Genomic DNA, 13865 nt, shown 5'->3' on the forward strand with positions numbered 1-13865 from the left:
TATAAAGTTTCAGTTAAGCAAGATGAAAAAGTTCTAGATATCTGTTGTTGAACATTATGCTTATAGTTAACCATATTGTACTATGCACCTAAGAATTTGCTTAGAGAGTCAATTTCATATTATGTAGTGGTTTTTTTTACCATAATACAAAAAAAAGTTAGTTATGTTTAGTTCCATATGTCCAGAATAAGGAGAACATAAGTATTGTAAGAACTCTAATAACTACTTCATTAATATAAATGCAAAAATCTATAATAAATATAGTAAATAAAATGAACTAATGTATTTTGAAAATCACCATGACCAAATAGGACTTAGCCCAGATACAAATATGGGTCTATATTTAATTCACTATATTAATTGACTAAAGGAAAAATCATATAAAAATCTCAGTTGATTCTCAATGAGAATTTAATTTTTTCCATTCCTAATGAGTGAGGAATAAAGAAAAACTTGAACAAAGTCAATCTAAAGCAAATACTAAACTTAATATGAAACATTATAAGCATTCTTATTAAAGTCAGGAATAAATAGTAGATGCTTCTCATAACTGCTAATTATTTAGCATTATGCAAGAGATCTTAACTAATGCAAAATGACAAAAAAGAAATGAGGAAAAATGTAAAGGCACTAATGATCATTATATACAATTAATATAATTTTCCATCTAAAACTTCCAAGATAATCAATAATGAAAATTAATAGAGCTCAATAAAGTAGCAGAATAAAGGCAAACATTCAAATGTCAATAATTCTGCAGATCTGTGATATCCATTTAGAAAATGTAATAGAAAATATTACCTTCTAATCACAATAGTTTTTTAAAAAACTAGCAATTAGTAATAAAATTTTAAAAGTTTTGGCAAAAATTTTGAAAACTATAAACTAGAATGATAAATCAATTAAAGTAGCTAAAAGCTCAATGAATTGTTTGGTGGCACTTAATAGGCTAATTTACAAAAGAATAAATGCACAATAGTCAAGAAAATTTTGAAAACTAGATATAATGAAGATCAAAGTAGTCTATCAGACACCAAATTTATAGGAATTATCAAATTTGTCCTTAGTGAACCAGGACAAGAAGATACAAGTAGGTCAATGTAATTGAATAGTGAATCCTGAAATAAATTCATAAACCTACAAAATCTAATTATTGATACAGTTTCTTTTAATTCAGTTCAGATACTATTATTCAATAAAGGGTATTGAAACAATCAGCTCACTATGTAGAAGAAATTAATGGTAAGTTCCTATCTTACATTATATATGAATATATGCATAGTCCATTATCATCCTCTCTTTCAGTAACAAAATTCCAATTTTTAGCAGGAGTGTATTACAGCCCAGATAAAACACATTTCTCAGCCTCCCTTGCGCTCAGGGATAGCCATACGACTGAGTTCTAATTTAGACAATGAAATGTAAGTGAAAGTGTATGTGGAAATTTCACGAACTCTCCTTAAAGAGAGACGGCATTCTCTTTGAGTCACCTTCTTCCCCTTGTTAGAATACAGATGTGAGGCAGCTTTGTAAGGAAGAAAGAGCAACAAAATAGATCTTGGTTCCTTGTTACTGTGAAACCACCAGACCCTTTGACTACCTAGTTTCAGAATTATTTATGTGGGATAGAAACTTCCACATTGTTAAAACTACTGTTACATTAAAGTTTCCTGTTAAATGCAATCAAAACCAACCCTGAGACACACACAAAATGAACTCCAAATGGAGTAACAGAAAATAAATGTTGTAAAGAAAAAGGCTATTAAGGCAACAGAGCAATTTTAGGATATGCATAAATAATCTTGAGTTTGAAATAGCATTCCTAAGCCTGTCATGAAACCCAGAAGACATAAAGGAAAAATTAATACACAAGAAGATTTTTAATTTTATTACTGAAAAAGACACCAAAAATAAAAATGAAAATATACATAATAGATTGAGGATATTTATTAACAACATATATAAAAAAGCACAAGGGTCAATATATACAATAAAGAGCTTTTGAAAAATAAAGTGAGAATATACAAATACTCAAAAGATATGAACAAACAAGACCCAGAAAAATAAGTAGATAAAATTGATAAGTATATAGTATTAAGCCCAAACTCAGGACCTGGCACAAAGCTGTATTTGTTAAATAAATATAATATTTGTCAAGTATTTAAATATTTGTTAAATAAATTATTTGTTGTTTGTTAAATAAATAAAATTCATTCATGTTTTTAAGGGATAATTAAAGCAACAAAGTTCTATCTGGGACCCAATTTGACAAAAATATTAGAGGTTTATATTATTCAGCATTGAGGAGGGTGATAGGAAAGGAACACTTAATTCACATTGGAGGAGAAGATAAATTGTCAAAAATTTTCAGAGGACAATTTGGCAATCTCTATCACTTTTTAATATGCATGTATTAAACTTAACAATCCTACAAAGCCCTACAATAATGCTATGACCAAAAAACAAGGACATATGTGCAAAGAACACATATTACATCATTGGTTGTAATAAGAAAGAAGTAAAACCTATCTCAATAACAAAAAAACATTAACTTGATAAATAAATGCCATTGAAAACCTAATCTGTTATGATGAAACGATAGGCACAATATTTTATTAAACGTAAGAAAAAAATGGTCCCATTTTTTGTGTATGAAATACTCTATAAATGAGTGGAGCTTATATATGCTTAAAACACTTTCTGATAGGATATACATTCAATTATCAATAATGTTAATCACTTTGGAGTGAATTGGGGAAGGAAGAGTAAAGGGAAGAAAGACATTTTCTTTATACTTTTTCGTACTGCTTGAATTTATTACAGTGAATGCATATTACCTTTGAATTTAAATATAAAGATTTTTACTTAAAAGTATGCATCTTTGTAATTCCTAGAATGAATTATATGATTATATGGGTAATGCTGAGGAAGCGAAGCATTACCCATATAACCATAAATAGGGAAAACCACAAGGAAATATTTGAACAGAAAGTAGAAACAAGAGAAAAGAATATTAACTGTATTTGTTTTGACAAGCAAATAACTTAAAGTCCCTGTTAATAGACAAAATGAGCAAAGATATGCATATTTGTATCAAAAAGAAAGTCAAACTACATTCTGCTTAAGAGAAATAAACTTCAACAAAATGATTGAAGAGATTTAAAAACACATATAGAAAAATATTTAAAAAGTAACCACAAACAAAAACATGAGGATAATATTCATACCATCCAAAGTAATACTCAACATAGCACTTGTGCAATGGCAGGGTAAGGACAGCCAAAAACCTATTCCTCCCTAAAAGCAATGAGAATGCTGGCCGATAATCATCAGAGTCAACACTTTGAGAACTCTAGGTTTTAAATAAAGGCTTGCAGCAATATGAGAAGCATTTACTTAAATGGCTGATTTTGGGTAACACCAATGAGGTTTCTAGCATGTTAACTTGTCCTTCCATTCCTCTCTCCCCAGGTCCATTGTTGCCTTGTAAACTAACAGCACTACAAACGTAGCTGTGAAAACCAGCAGCTTAGCAGCCACTAGAGAGGACAAAATACGTTTGGAGATTCCCCAAAACACCATTCCTAGAGAATAGTAACTATTTGACACATCTGGTAGCTTGCTGAAAAGCTGCACTGTCAGGGCATGTACTTATTTGACCAGACCTAGAGCTGCCTGCTCTGTACAGAGCAACCATATCCCCAGGACATTTGTCAAAATCTATCAGTGGTAATTGTTTACCACAGTAGCTGTGTGATGCAGCATTACCAGTTGGGGCTAAGAAGAGTCCAACTAAAAAGTCTTAAGAAATACTGGGAACTGGATGTCCATAAAAGGTGGCTTTATAAAGCTCTGATATATTCCTGGGAATCTAAAAGGCAAAGAACTTATATGGGACTATGTACATATCCAGGAAAGACACGAAAATTTCCTAACCTCTCACCTGTGGATAACCTTGAGGCTTTGAGTAAGCATGAAGTGAAAGCTAGAGCAGATTTATAAACTTCCTGCCTGAGCACTGAAGGCATGCCCCAACACAAACACAGCGCCCCTCAGCAGGGGCTGAGAGACTTCAACACATTTGAGGAAATCTCTGTCCAATCATTAGATAACCACTAAGCTAACTGAGCAGAGACTTCAGTGGCCACAAGGAACAAAGAATACAGACTTTACAGACTGGTCCAATAAATTCAGTAAACAATCAAATAAATAAAAACAACAAACCCTGGGGAAGGGGAGGAATATATTTCCATACTTGCACATTATATTTAAAATGGCCAGTCTTCAATCAAAAGAAAAAATGAGACATGCAAAGAAACAAGAAAGTGGCCAATACACAGAAGGAAAAAGAAGCAGTCAATAGAAACTGCCTATGAGGAAGCCCAGACATCAAACTTACTGGACAAAGATTTTAAATGAGCTTTTACAAATATGTTCAAATAACTAAAGGAAACTATGTCTAAAGAATTAAAGGAAATTATAACAACTTCTTACCATGAAAGAATATCAGCAACATGGTAGAATTTTTTAAAAATAATCAAATAGAAATTCTGGAGTTGAAAGCACAGTAAGTGAAAGAGATGGAATCAAAGGTAGGGTTAAAAAGGCAAAGAAAGAATCAGTAAAAATGAAGAGAGGTAAATTGAGATTATCCAGTCTAAAGGTCAAAGAGAAAAAAGAATGAAGAAAATTAACAGAGCCTCAGAGATTTTTGGAAAAACCCTCAAGAGTATCAACATATGCATAATGGGCATCCCAGAGGGGAAGAAGAGAGAGAAAGAAGAAATAATTTGTGAAGAGATAATGGTCATTAACTTCCCAAATATTATGAAAAACATTAATCTTCACATAAAGAAGCTCAACAAACTCAAACTAAAATAGACTCAGAGATCCACACATACACATATCATAGTCAAATTGTCAAAAACTATTTTCCAGAAGTCCCAAGATTTTTTTTTCATTATTTTATTGAGGTAGTAATAGTTTATAACATTGTGAAATTTCAGTTATACATTATTATTTGTCAATCATCATATATATATGTGCCCCTTTACTCTTTATGCCCACTCCCCAACCCCCTTCCCCTCTGGTAACCACTAATCTGTTCTCTTTCTTCACGTGTTTACCTTCTGCATATGAGTGAAATCATGTGCTGTTTGTCTTTCTCTGTCTGGCTTATTTCACTTAACACAATACCCTCAAGGTCCATCCATGTTGTTGCAAATGGGATGATTTTGTCTTTTATGGCTGAGTAGAATTCCATTGTATATGTATACCACATCTTCTTTATCCATTCATCAGTTGATGAGCACTTGGGTTGCTTCCACAACTTGGCTATTGTGAATAATGCTGCAACGAAAATATGGGTGCATGTCTTTGACTTGTTGATTTCAAGTTCTTTGGATAAATACCCAGTAATGGGATAGCTGGGTTATATGATATTTCTATTTTTAGTTTTTTTGAGAAATCTCCATACTGTTCTCCATAGTGGCTACACCAGTTTGCATTCCCACCAGCAGTGTATGGGGGTTCCCTTTTTTCCACATCCTTTCCAACATTTGTTATTTTTTGCCTGGTAATTGTAGCCATCCTAACAGGTGTAAGGTGATATTTCATTGTAGTTTTGATTTGCATTTCCCTAATGATTAGTGATGTTGAACATCTTTTCATGTGCCCTGTGGCAATCTGTACACCTTCTGTGGAGAAATTTCCGTTCATATCTTCTGCCCATTTTTTGATTGGGTTGCTTGCTTTTTTGTTGTTTAGTTTTACGAGTTCTTTGTATATCTTGGAGATTAACCCCTTGTTAGATATATGATCTGAAAATATTTTCTCCCAGTTGGTGGGTTGTCTTTTCATTTTGTTCCTGGTTTCCTTGGCCTTGCAAAATTTCTTGAGTCTGATGTTGTCCCATTTGTTTATTTTTTCTTTTGTTTCCCTTGCCTGAGTAGACATGCTATTCAAAACGATGCTGCTAAGACTGATGTCAAAGGGTGTATTGCCTATATTTTCTTGTAGGAGTTTTATGGTTTCACGTCTTATCTTCAGGTCTTTAATCCTTTTTGAGTTAATTTTTTTTTCTTTTGCTGAGGAAGAATTTCCCTGTGCCAACATCTGTTGCCAATCTTCCTTTTTATTTTTTGGTTTTTGCTTGAAGAAGATTCACTGTAAGCTAACATCTGTGCCAATCTTCCTCTATTTTGCATGTGAGTCACCACCACAGCATGACTGCTGATGAGTGGGTGTAGGTCCACATCCAGGAACCAAACCTGAGCTGCTGAAGCAGAGTATGCCAAACTTAACCACTAGGCCACAAGGCTGGTCCTGAGTTAATTTTTGTGAATGGCAAAAGATAATGGTCTACTTTCCTTCTTTTGCATGTGGCTGTCCAGTTTTCCCAGCATCATTTACTGAAGAGACTTTCCTTTCACCATTGTATCTTCTTGGTTCCCTTGTTGAAGATTAGCTGTCTGTAGATGTGTGGTTTTATTTCTGGGCTTTCAATTATGTTCCATTGATCTGTATGTGTGTTTTTGTGCCAGTACCATGCTGTTTTGATTACTATAGCTTTGTACTATATTTTGAAGTCAGGGATTGTGATGCCTCCAGCTTTGTTCTTTTTTCTCAGGACTGTTTTAGCTATTCCAGGTCTTTTGTTGTCCCATATGAATTTTAGAATTCTTTGTTCTATTTCCATGAAGAATGTCATTGGGATTCTGATTGAGATTGCATTGAATCTGTAGCTTGCTTTAGGTAGTATGGACATTTTAACCATATTTATTCTTTCAATCCATGTGCAAGGAATACCTTTCCATTTCTTTATGTCATCATGAATTTATTTCAATAATGTCTTATAGTCTTCATTGTATAGATCTTTCACCTTCTTGGTTAAATTTATCCCTAGATATTTTATTCTTTTTGTTGCAATTGTAAATGGGATTGTATTCTTGAGTTCTCTTTTTGTTTGTTCACTATTAGAGTACAGAAATGAAACTGATATTTCTAAATTGATTTTGTACCCTGACACTTTTGCTGTAGTCGTTGATTATTTCTAATAGTTTTCTGATGTATTCTTTAGGGTTTTCTATATAAAAAATCATGTCATCTGCAAACAGAAAGAGTTATTTTTCTTATTTGTTAAGGTGGCCCTGTATTGCTATGAATTTCCCTCTTAGGACTACTTTTGCTGAATCCCATATGACTTGATATGCTGCATTTTCATTTTCATTTGTCTCCAGGTATTTTTTGCTTTCTCCTTTATTTTATTCTTTGATACATTTGCTGTTCAGTAGCACATTGTTTAGTCTTCACATACTTGTCACTTTCCAGCTTTTTCCTTGTAGTTGATTTCTAGTTTCCTAGCATTATGGTCAGAAAAGATGCTTGATATGATTTCAGTCTTCTTCTTAAGTTTACTGAGGCTTGCCTTGTTTCCCAACATATGGTCTATCTCTGAGAATGTTCCAAGTGCACTTGAGAATAATGTGTATTCTACTCTCTTTGGTTGGAGTGCTCTATATATATCTATTAAGTGTATCTGGTCTAGTTTTTCATTTAATTCCACTATTTCCTTGTTGACTTTCTGTCTGGATGTTCTATCCACTGATGTATGTGGGGTGTTGAGGCACCCTACTATTTTTGTGTTGCTATTAATGTCTCCTTTTAGGTCAATTAATAGTTGCTCTATGTACTTTGGGGTTCCTGTGTGAGGTCCATATATTTTTATAAGTGTTATATCCACTTCATAAATGGAGTGTCCCTTTTATCATTATATATTGCTTCTCTTTGTCTCTCATTGCCTTTTTTATCTTGAAGTCTGCTTTGTCTAAGTATGGCAAAACCTGCTTTCTTTTGTTTGCCATTAGCTTGGAGTATTGTCTTCCACCCCTTCACTCTGAGCCTGTTTGTCTTTAAAGCTGAGATGTGTTTGCTGGAGGTAGCATATTTCTGGATCTTGTTTTTCAATCCACCCAGCCACTCTGTGCCTTTTGATTGGAGAATTCAATCCATTTACATTTAAATGATTATTTATATATGAAGGCTTAATAGTGCCACTGTGTCACTTCTTTTCTGGTTGTTCTGGATTTCTCTTGTTTCTCATCCCATGTATTTCTGACTGCCAATTCAATTTGGTGTTTCTCTGTGATGGTTTTCTCAGTTTTTTCTTTCTTTATCATTTGTGTCTCTGTTCTGATTTTTTGTTTAGTGGTTACTATGAGGTTTTTATGGAAAATCTCATAGACAAGATAGTCCCTTTTCTGATCCACTCATATTTCCTTAGTCTAAGCAGGTTTCATCCCTTTCCTCTTCCCTAAGTTATTATCACAATTTATTCCATCTTGTGTTGTGAGTTTGTGATTAAAATGAAGTGATTATAGTTACTGTTGATGCTTTCCTTCCCTTATCTTTAATGTTAAAATTAGGCGTTTGCTAACCTGTTCTGATAGAGAGCTGCAATTTTTTGAATTTGTCTATTTATCTCCTTGCTCAAGGCTTTGTAAATTCTTTTATTTTTCAGGTATGAGGGCCTTCTTGAGCCTTTCTTATGGGAGTTGTCTTTTGGTGATGAACTCCCTTAGCTTTTGTTTATTTGGGAAAGTTGTTATTTCTCCATTGTATCTGAGGAATAGTTTCACTGGATAGAGTATTCTTGGCTGAAAGCTCTTGTCTTTAAGAATTTTGAATATATCATTCCACTCTCTCCAAGCCTGTAAGCTTTCTCTTGAGAAATCTGCTGAAAGCCTAATAGGGGTTCCTTTCTAGGTTATTTTCTTCTGCCTTGCTGCCCTTAATATTTTTTCTTTGTCATTGACTTTTGCCAGTTTTACTAATATATACCTTGGAGAAGGATTTTTTACATTTATGTAATTAGGAGTTCTATTAGCTTAATTTACATGTAGTTCCACCTCCTTCCACAAGTTTGGGAAATTCTCAGCTATTCTTTCTTTGAACAAGCTCTCTGCTCCCTTCTCCCTCTCTTCTTCCCCTGGAATACCTGTAATCCTCATGTTTCATTTCCTAATTGAGTCGGATATTTCTTGGACAATTTCTTTATTTCTTTTTAGTCTTAGTCTCTCTCCTCCTCCATCTGCAGCATTTCTATATTTTTGTCTTCTAAATTACTAATTCTGTCCTCCATAATATCAGTTCTGGTTTTTAAGGATTCCAGGTTTTTCTTTATGTCATTCATTGTGTTCTTCATCTCCAACATTTCTGATTTTTTTTAATAGTTTCAGTCATTTTTGTGATTGTGATTCTGTTCATTAATTTTATTCCTGAGTTCACTGAACAGTCTTTCTGAGTTTTCTTGTAATTTGCTGAGTTTCTTTATGATAACTATTTGAATTCTCTGCCATTTAGGTTACAAATTTCTGTGACTTCAGGATTGATTTCTGGGTACTTGTTTTTTCCTTCTTGTCTGGAGTGTTAATATACCTCTTCATGCTATTTGATGGGTTGGACTTATGTCATTGCATAGTGGTAGTATCTAGTCACAGATTCCACCTGCCACCACCATGGGGAGCAGGAGCTGTGTTTTCTGAGCTGGCTGCAATCCCTTGCAGTTGTGCCTGTCCATTAGAAGCTGTGCAGGCAGGGCCCATCTGCATTTGCCTGTTGGCCACTGACGCTTTACACATGTAGTCAGAGACACTTTGGTGGGGATTCCCTGCTTTGGCTGACTGGCCAAGCTGGTGTGCCAGGCGGGAGCAGGAGAGGGGTGTTTTCTTTAGTGCACACAATCCTGCATGCTCCAGCTCTGTACTCACTGTCTTCCCACCTGGGCTGCTCAACTTGGTGAGGGTGCCACCATGGTTGCTTAGCTGCCTGGGTGTGGAGTGTTCCCATGGGTTTGGAGGCAATTCTGAGAGAGAGAATGTTCCCATGGAAGGCTACTTTGTCCCCCTTCTCCTCTCAGAGTTGCACGCTGCTACTATGTGAGGTCCCACACCCTAGATTGCTGCTGCTCAGGAGGGAGAGGAGATCTGCTTACCTCCACCACTGCTTCCTGAGGGGTCCAGCATCCCCACCTTCAGACATATGGCTGCATGGATCTTTCAGATGTCTATTGTGCTGTGTGGAATCTTTTGTTGGTTTATGAATGTCATTTTCATCGTAACTTAGTGGGGAGAGACTAAGGGAAGAGTTCACTCCACCATGGTGCTGATGTCACTCTGGAAGTTCCAAGATTCTTAATTTGAGATTCTAAATTTTGAAATTAAAACTTTATCTTCAGGTAAAATATTTTCATCTGGTATCTTATGCATTTTCTCAGCTAGAGGAAGAGAGGCTTTTAATCCACCAAAGCCTAAAACTGCTTTATTGTGAAGCCTCTGAATTATTTAAATATACCAAGAAACATCCAAAGTTTCCTCTCATTTTTATAATAAACAAATAACCACAATTTTTTAAGTGTTCAAAAAAGAAGGCTGGTGAATTTTCAAAATGAACTCTGAAGTTAAGTGTAAAAATCATGAGCGTTTTTACTGAAAGTATGTGGAGGCACTCTGTTACTTCATATATACACTTAGAAAGTTGAAAGTGGACTTCATTTTCCTAAGGTATTCACATTTTTAATGGCTTTTAAATTTTAAACATATGATTGATTTAAAAATTGGAATGAATAATAATCATAATTCCAACATAAATTAAAAAAATAGAAAGATGGATTAGGTGGGAAAAACAGAAAGTATCTCAAAATATTTAAATCCAAATATATTAATTATTATAATAATTATAAATACATTACATGTTCTAGGAACAGATAAAGACAATCACACTGGATTTATAAATAATCTAACTATAAACTATAAGATACATCACTAAATTTTAATACAAAAAGGTAGAAATTAAATAAATGAAAAAAGATATGTCATGAAAATACTAATCAAAATAAATCTGTTACAGTTATGTCAATGTCAGACAAAATAGGATATAAGTCAGAGGACCTTACCAGAAATTAAGATGGTCTCTTTAATAAAAAATAATAAGTTGAGTTCACCAGGAAATATGTAATTTTTAAAATTTGTGTGCAGCTAATAACATAGGCAGTACAAGAACAAGAGGACAGAACTACAAGAAAAGATAAATTCAAAATCAAAATAGGAGAATCCAATATGCATCTGACAGTAAAGGGCAGAATGAACAAAAAGTCAAGGAAATCAAGAAGTAAGAAATTTAAATAATACAATTTTTGAAAATTTGACAGTGGATGCATGTAAGGTTGTATCAGGACACGTATCTATGAGCCAAATTATGCTTAATTTAATTAAAAATTAACATAATTAAAATAATTTAATAGTTTTCATAATTATCATATTTACTACTGAGTCTATTCTTTCCAGCAGCTCCTAGTGTTAAGCAAAACATTTTTATATAATACTTCATCCATACTCTGAGTTAGAAGAAGAAAGACTTTTAAATGCACTAAATAGAGAAGCAGATCTGTAGTTTAAGTACTAGATTTGCAATATATGGTAATTAACCAACAATATTTCATCTCATTTCTTAATGATATAAGCAAATCATACTTTGTGGTAATAAACAATTAAAAGAGACTGTCTATTGAAGTATAAATATATGTGACTACATTTTCACTTGTGCAAATAGAATCAGTCTTGTTACTTTTTAGAGATATCAATAAATTAAAATTAATAATAATTTAATATTGGTTAATGTTAATTAAAATATTCTCTAGCTTTCTTAGCATATTCATAGTTTAGAATAAAGTTAAAATTTGGGGTATAAATATGTCTAAGAAAAAATGTGTAATAATATTAAAATATAGAGCAGAAAAGAGAGTAGAAGAAGCTGATCAGGCAGGAAGAACAAGAAAATGGTGTTACTTAAACCTCAAAATAACAAAATTGGGTCAAATGTGAATTATCAGTGCTAATTAAAAGACAAAGATATCAGACTGAACTTGGAAAATACACAACTGTGAGCTTCATACAAGAGATACAGAAAAAATCATAAAGATATAGGAAAGCTAAAGCAGCAAGATAGAAAAAACATCTATCATGCAAATACCAATCTGAAAATGGGTGGAGCTACAGTAACAGCAGGTGGTTAAGGCAAATGAACAAACAAAACTATAAAAATGATAAAGTAGTTTCCTTCATTAGGACTGTCCTCTAAGAAAATTATTAATTTTAAATTTATATGTATGTTAATAATAAAGTGTCATACGACATAAAGCAAAACCTGACATAAGATATAGAGAAATCCATACTCATAGTGGGAAATTTAGCACATCTAACTCAGGAATTATAGAATGCACAGATAAATCACCAATAAAGATCTAAAAGTCTGAACACAATAATTGTAGACATATTCATGAACTATGGAACAAAGCTCTCTTAAATTTTAATTTAAAACAATTTTTAAGGTTTTTAATTAATTACTTACTATCAGAACTTTCATTTCTGGTAGCTTCAAAATTCTTAGCTTGAAATTGGCTTCTTAAAACTAAAGCTATGTCTTCAGGTAATTGATCTTCAACAGCTATACTATCCTTTTCCTGTATTATAAGAAATGCTAAATAGAAAAACAGATCGATTATAAAACTTCTGGGTATGCCAAGTAATCTGAAAAATTTTTTCTAATTTGTGTAAAATTAGAGAAAGAGAACTGTAAAGTTACAGCAGTGAAAATATTTATTTAAATAGATCATGTAATTGAAGTGGGAAATTTGTGTGAATAGTTTTCATGAGTGAGTGTGGAAGCAATCTTGTTACATGGTAGTCACAGACCATGCAAATACCAAACAAAAAGTATCAAAGCTTTCACTTTAGTTCTCTAGTTATCTTAGGGTATTTACACTCACATCAAAGGGTAAAATTCCTACAAAATGTATGCTCAAACACATATTCATAAACCAAACAAAAAAGATCTTTCGATGAGCTTAACTTAAAATAACTTACAAGATATCTATAATTATTATACTTACCATTGCGTCTCTTCATTCTAGCAGCTGCTTTCAACATTTGCATGTCGGTATTTGACACTGCTTCATTATCAAGAATAAGATTTTCAGTTGATTCTCCATCATGAGCTACATGAAAAGATGCATTTAGTCTACTAAACAGAAAAACAGATCTATTGTGATATTTCTAGATTTCAAATTTAGAACAAGTGTACAGTACCACTTTCTCGCACTTTTATAAAGTTATAAGTAAATTATCATAATTCTAGATCTGACATGAAAATTGTGAGAAAAGTTTTAATGGGTTTGTATTTTAAGCTGTTTCATTATTTCTAGAACATAACATTAAGTGGAAAAAAATGAAAAAGAGGATATCTATTATGCCAGCCTTTGGGTAAGAAGAAAGCAAAATAAGAAAAAAAGTAGAAAGACACTTACCTTTACAAAATGATACACAAGAAAGATAAATCAGAAAACAGTATACTTAGTTATCTTCAAGGGGCTGGCAGGAGACTGTGGAGTGCAAAGAGAAGCAATACAGAGGGAATGATACTTCTCTAAGTACACCTTTTGCATATTTATACTTCGAGAAGTAGGGTAACGTTGTGCATATTCAAAAAAATCACAATGAATCAACAGGATAAGAAAAGAGAAGTAAAAGTGAAAATAAATGAACAAACAAATGAACCTTCTAAAAGGAAAAACAGAGCACTAATCCAAGTAACCTAAGAATACAAATCTAACATATATCTTCATTCTTACTCAAGAGACTAAGGTGCAAACAAAATCCTGAACTCTTTTTAGTACATTTTAACCCTAGTGCTATGTGCTAAGCAATTATGAAACACATTTAAAAGCATTATAGGATATATCAAGTAAGTAAACGTGTTGATGTTCTTCAGAGTCAAGTTTATACTGTGGAAGAAAGGACATACACATACAA

At 33.0% G+C, this 13865-nt stretch overlaps 1 protein-coding gene across 1 annotated transcript in view; it reads right to left on the reverse strand.

Moving 5' to 3' along the window:
- CCDC7 (coiled-coil domain containing 7) overlaps window positions 1–13865 on the reverse strand; it is a 485718-nt gene that overhangs the window by 240925 nt on the left and 230928 nt on the right. Inside the window, exons 19-20 of the mRNA XM_046679053.1 lie at window positions 12947–13051; window positions 12406–12534 (exon numbers count right to left, since the gene is read on the reverse strand). Coding sequence (XP_046535009.1) covers window positions 12406–12534; window positions 12947–13051 — 234 coding nt within the window. The remainder of the gene's footprint in view (window positions 1–12405; window positions 12535–12946; window positions 13052–13865) is intronic.

The sequence above is a fragment of the Equus quagga genome, chromosome 12 (genome assembly GCF_021613505.1).
Source record: "Equus quagga isolate Etosha38 chromosome 12, UCLA_HA_Equagga_1.0, whole genome shotgun sequence".
NCBI classification, from domain to species: Eukaryota; Metazoa; Chordata; class Mammalia; order Perissodactyla; family Equidae; genus Equus; species Equus quagga.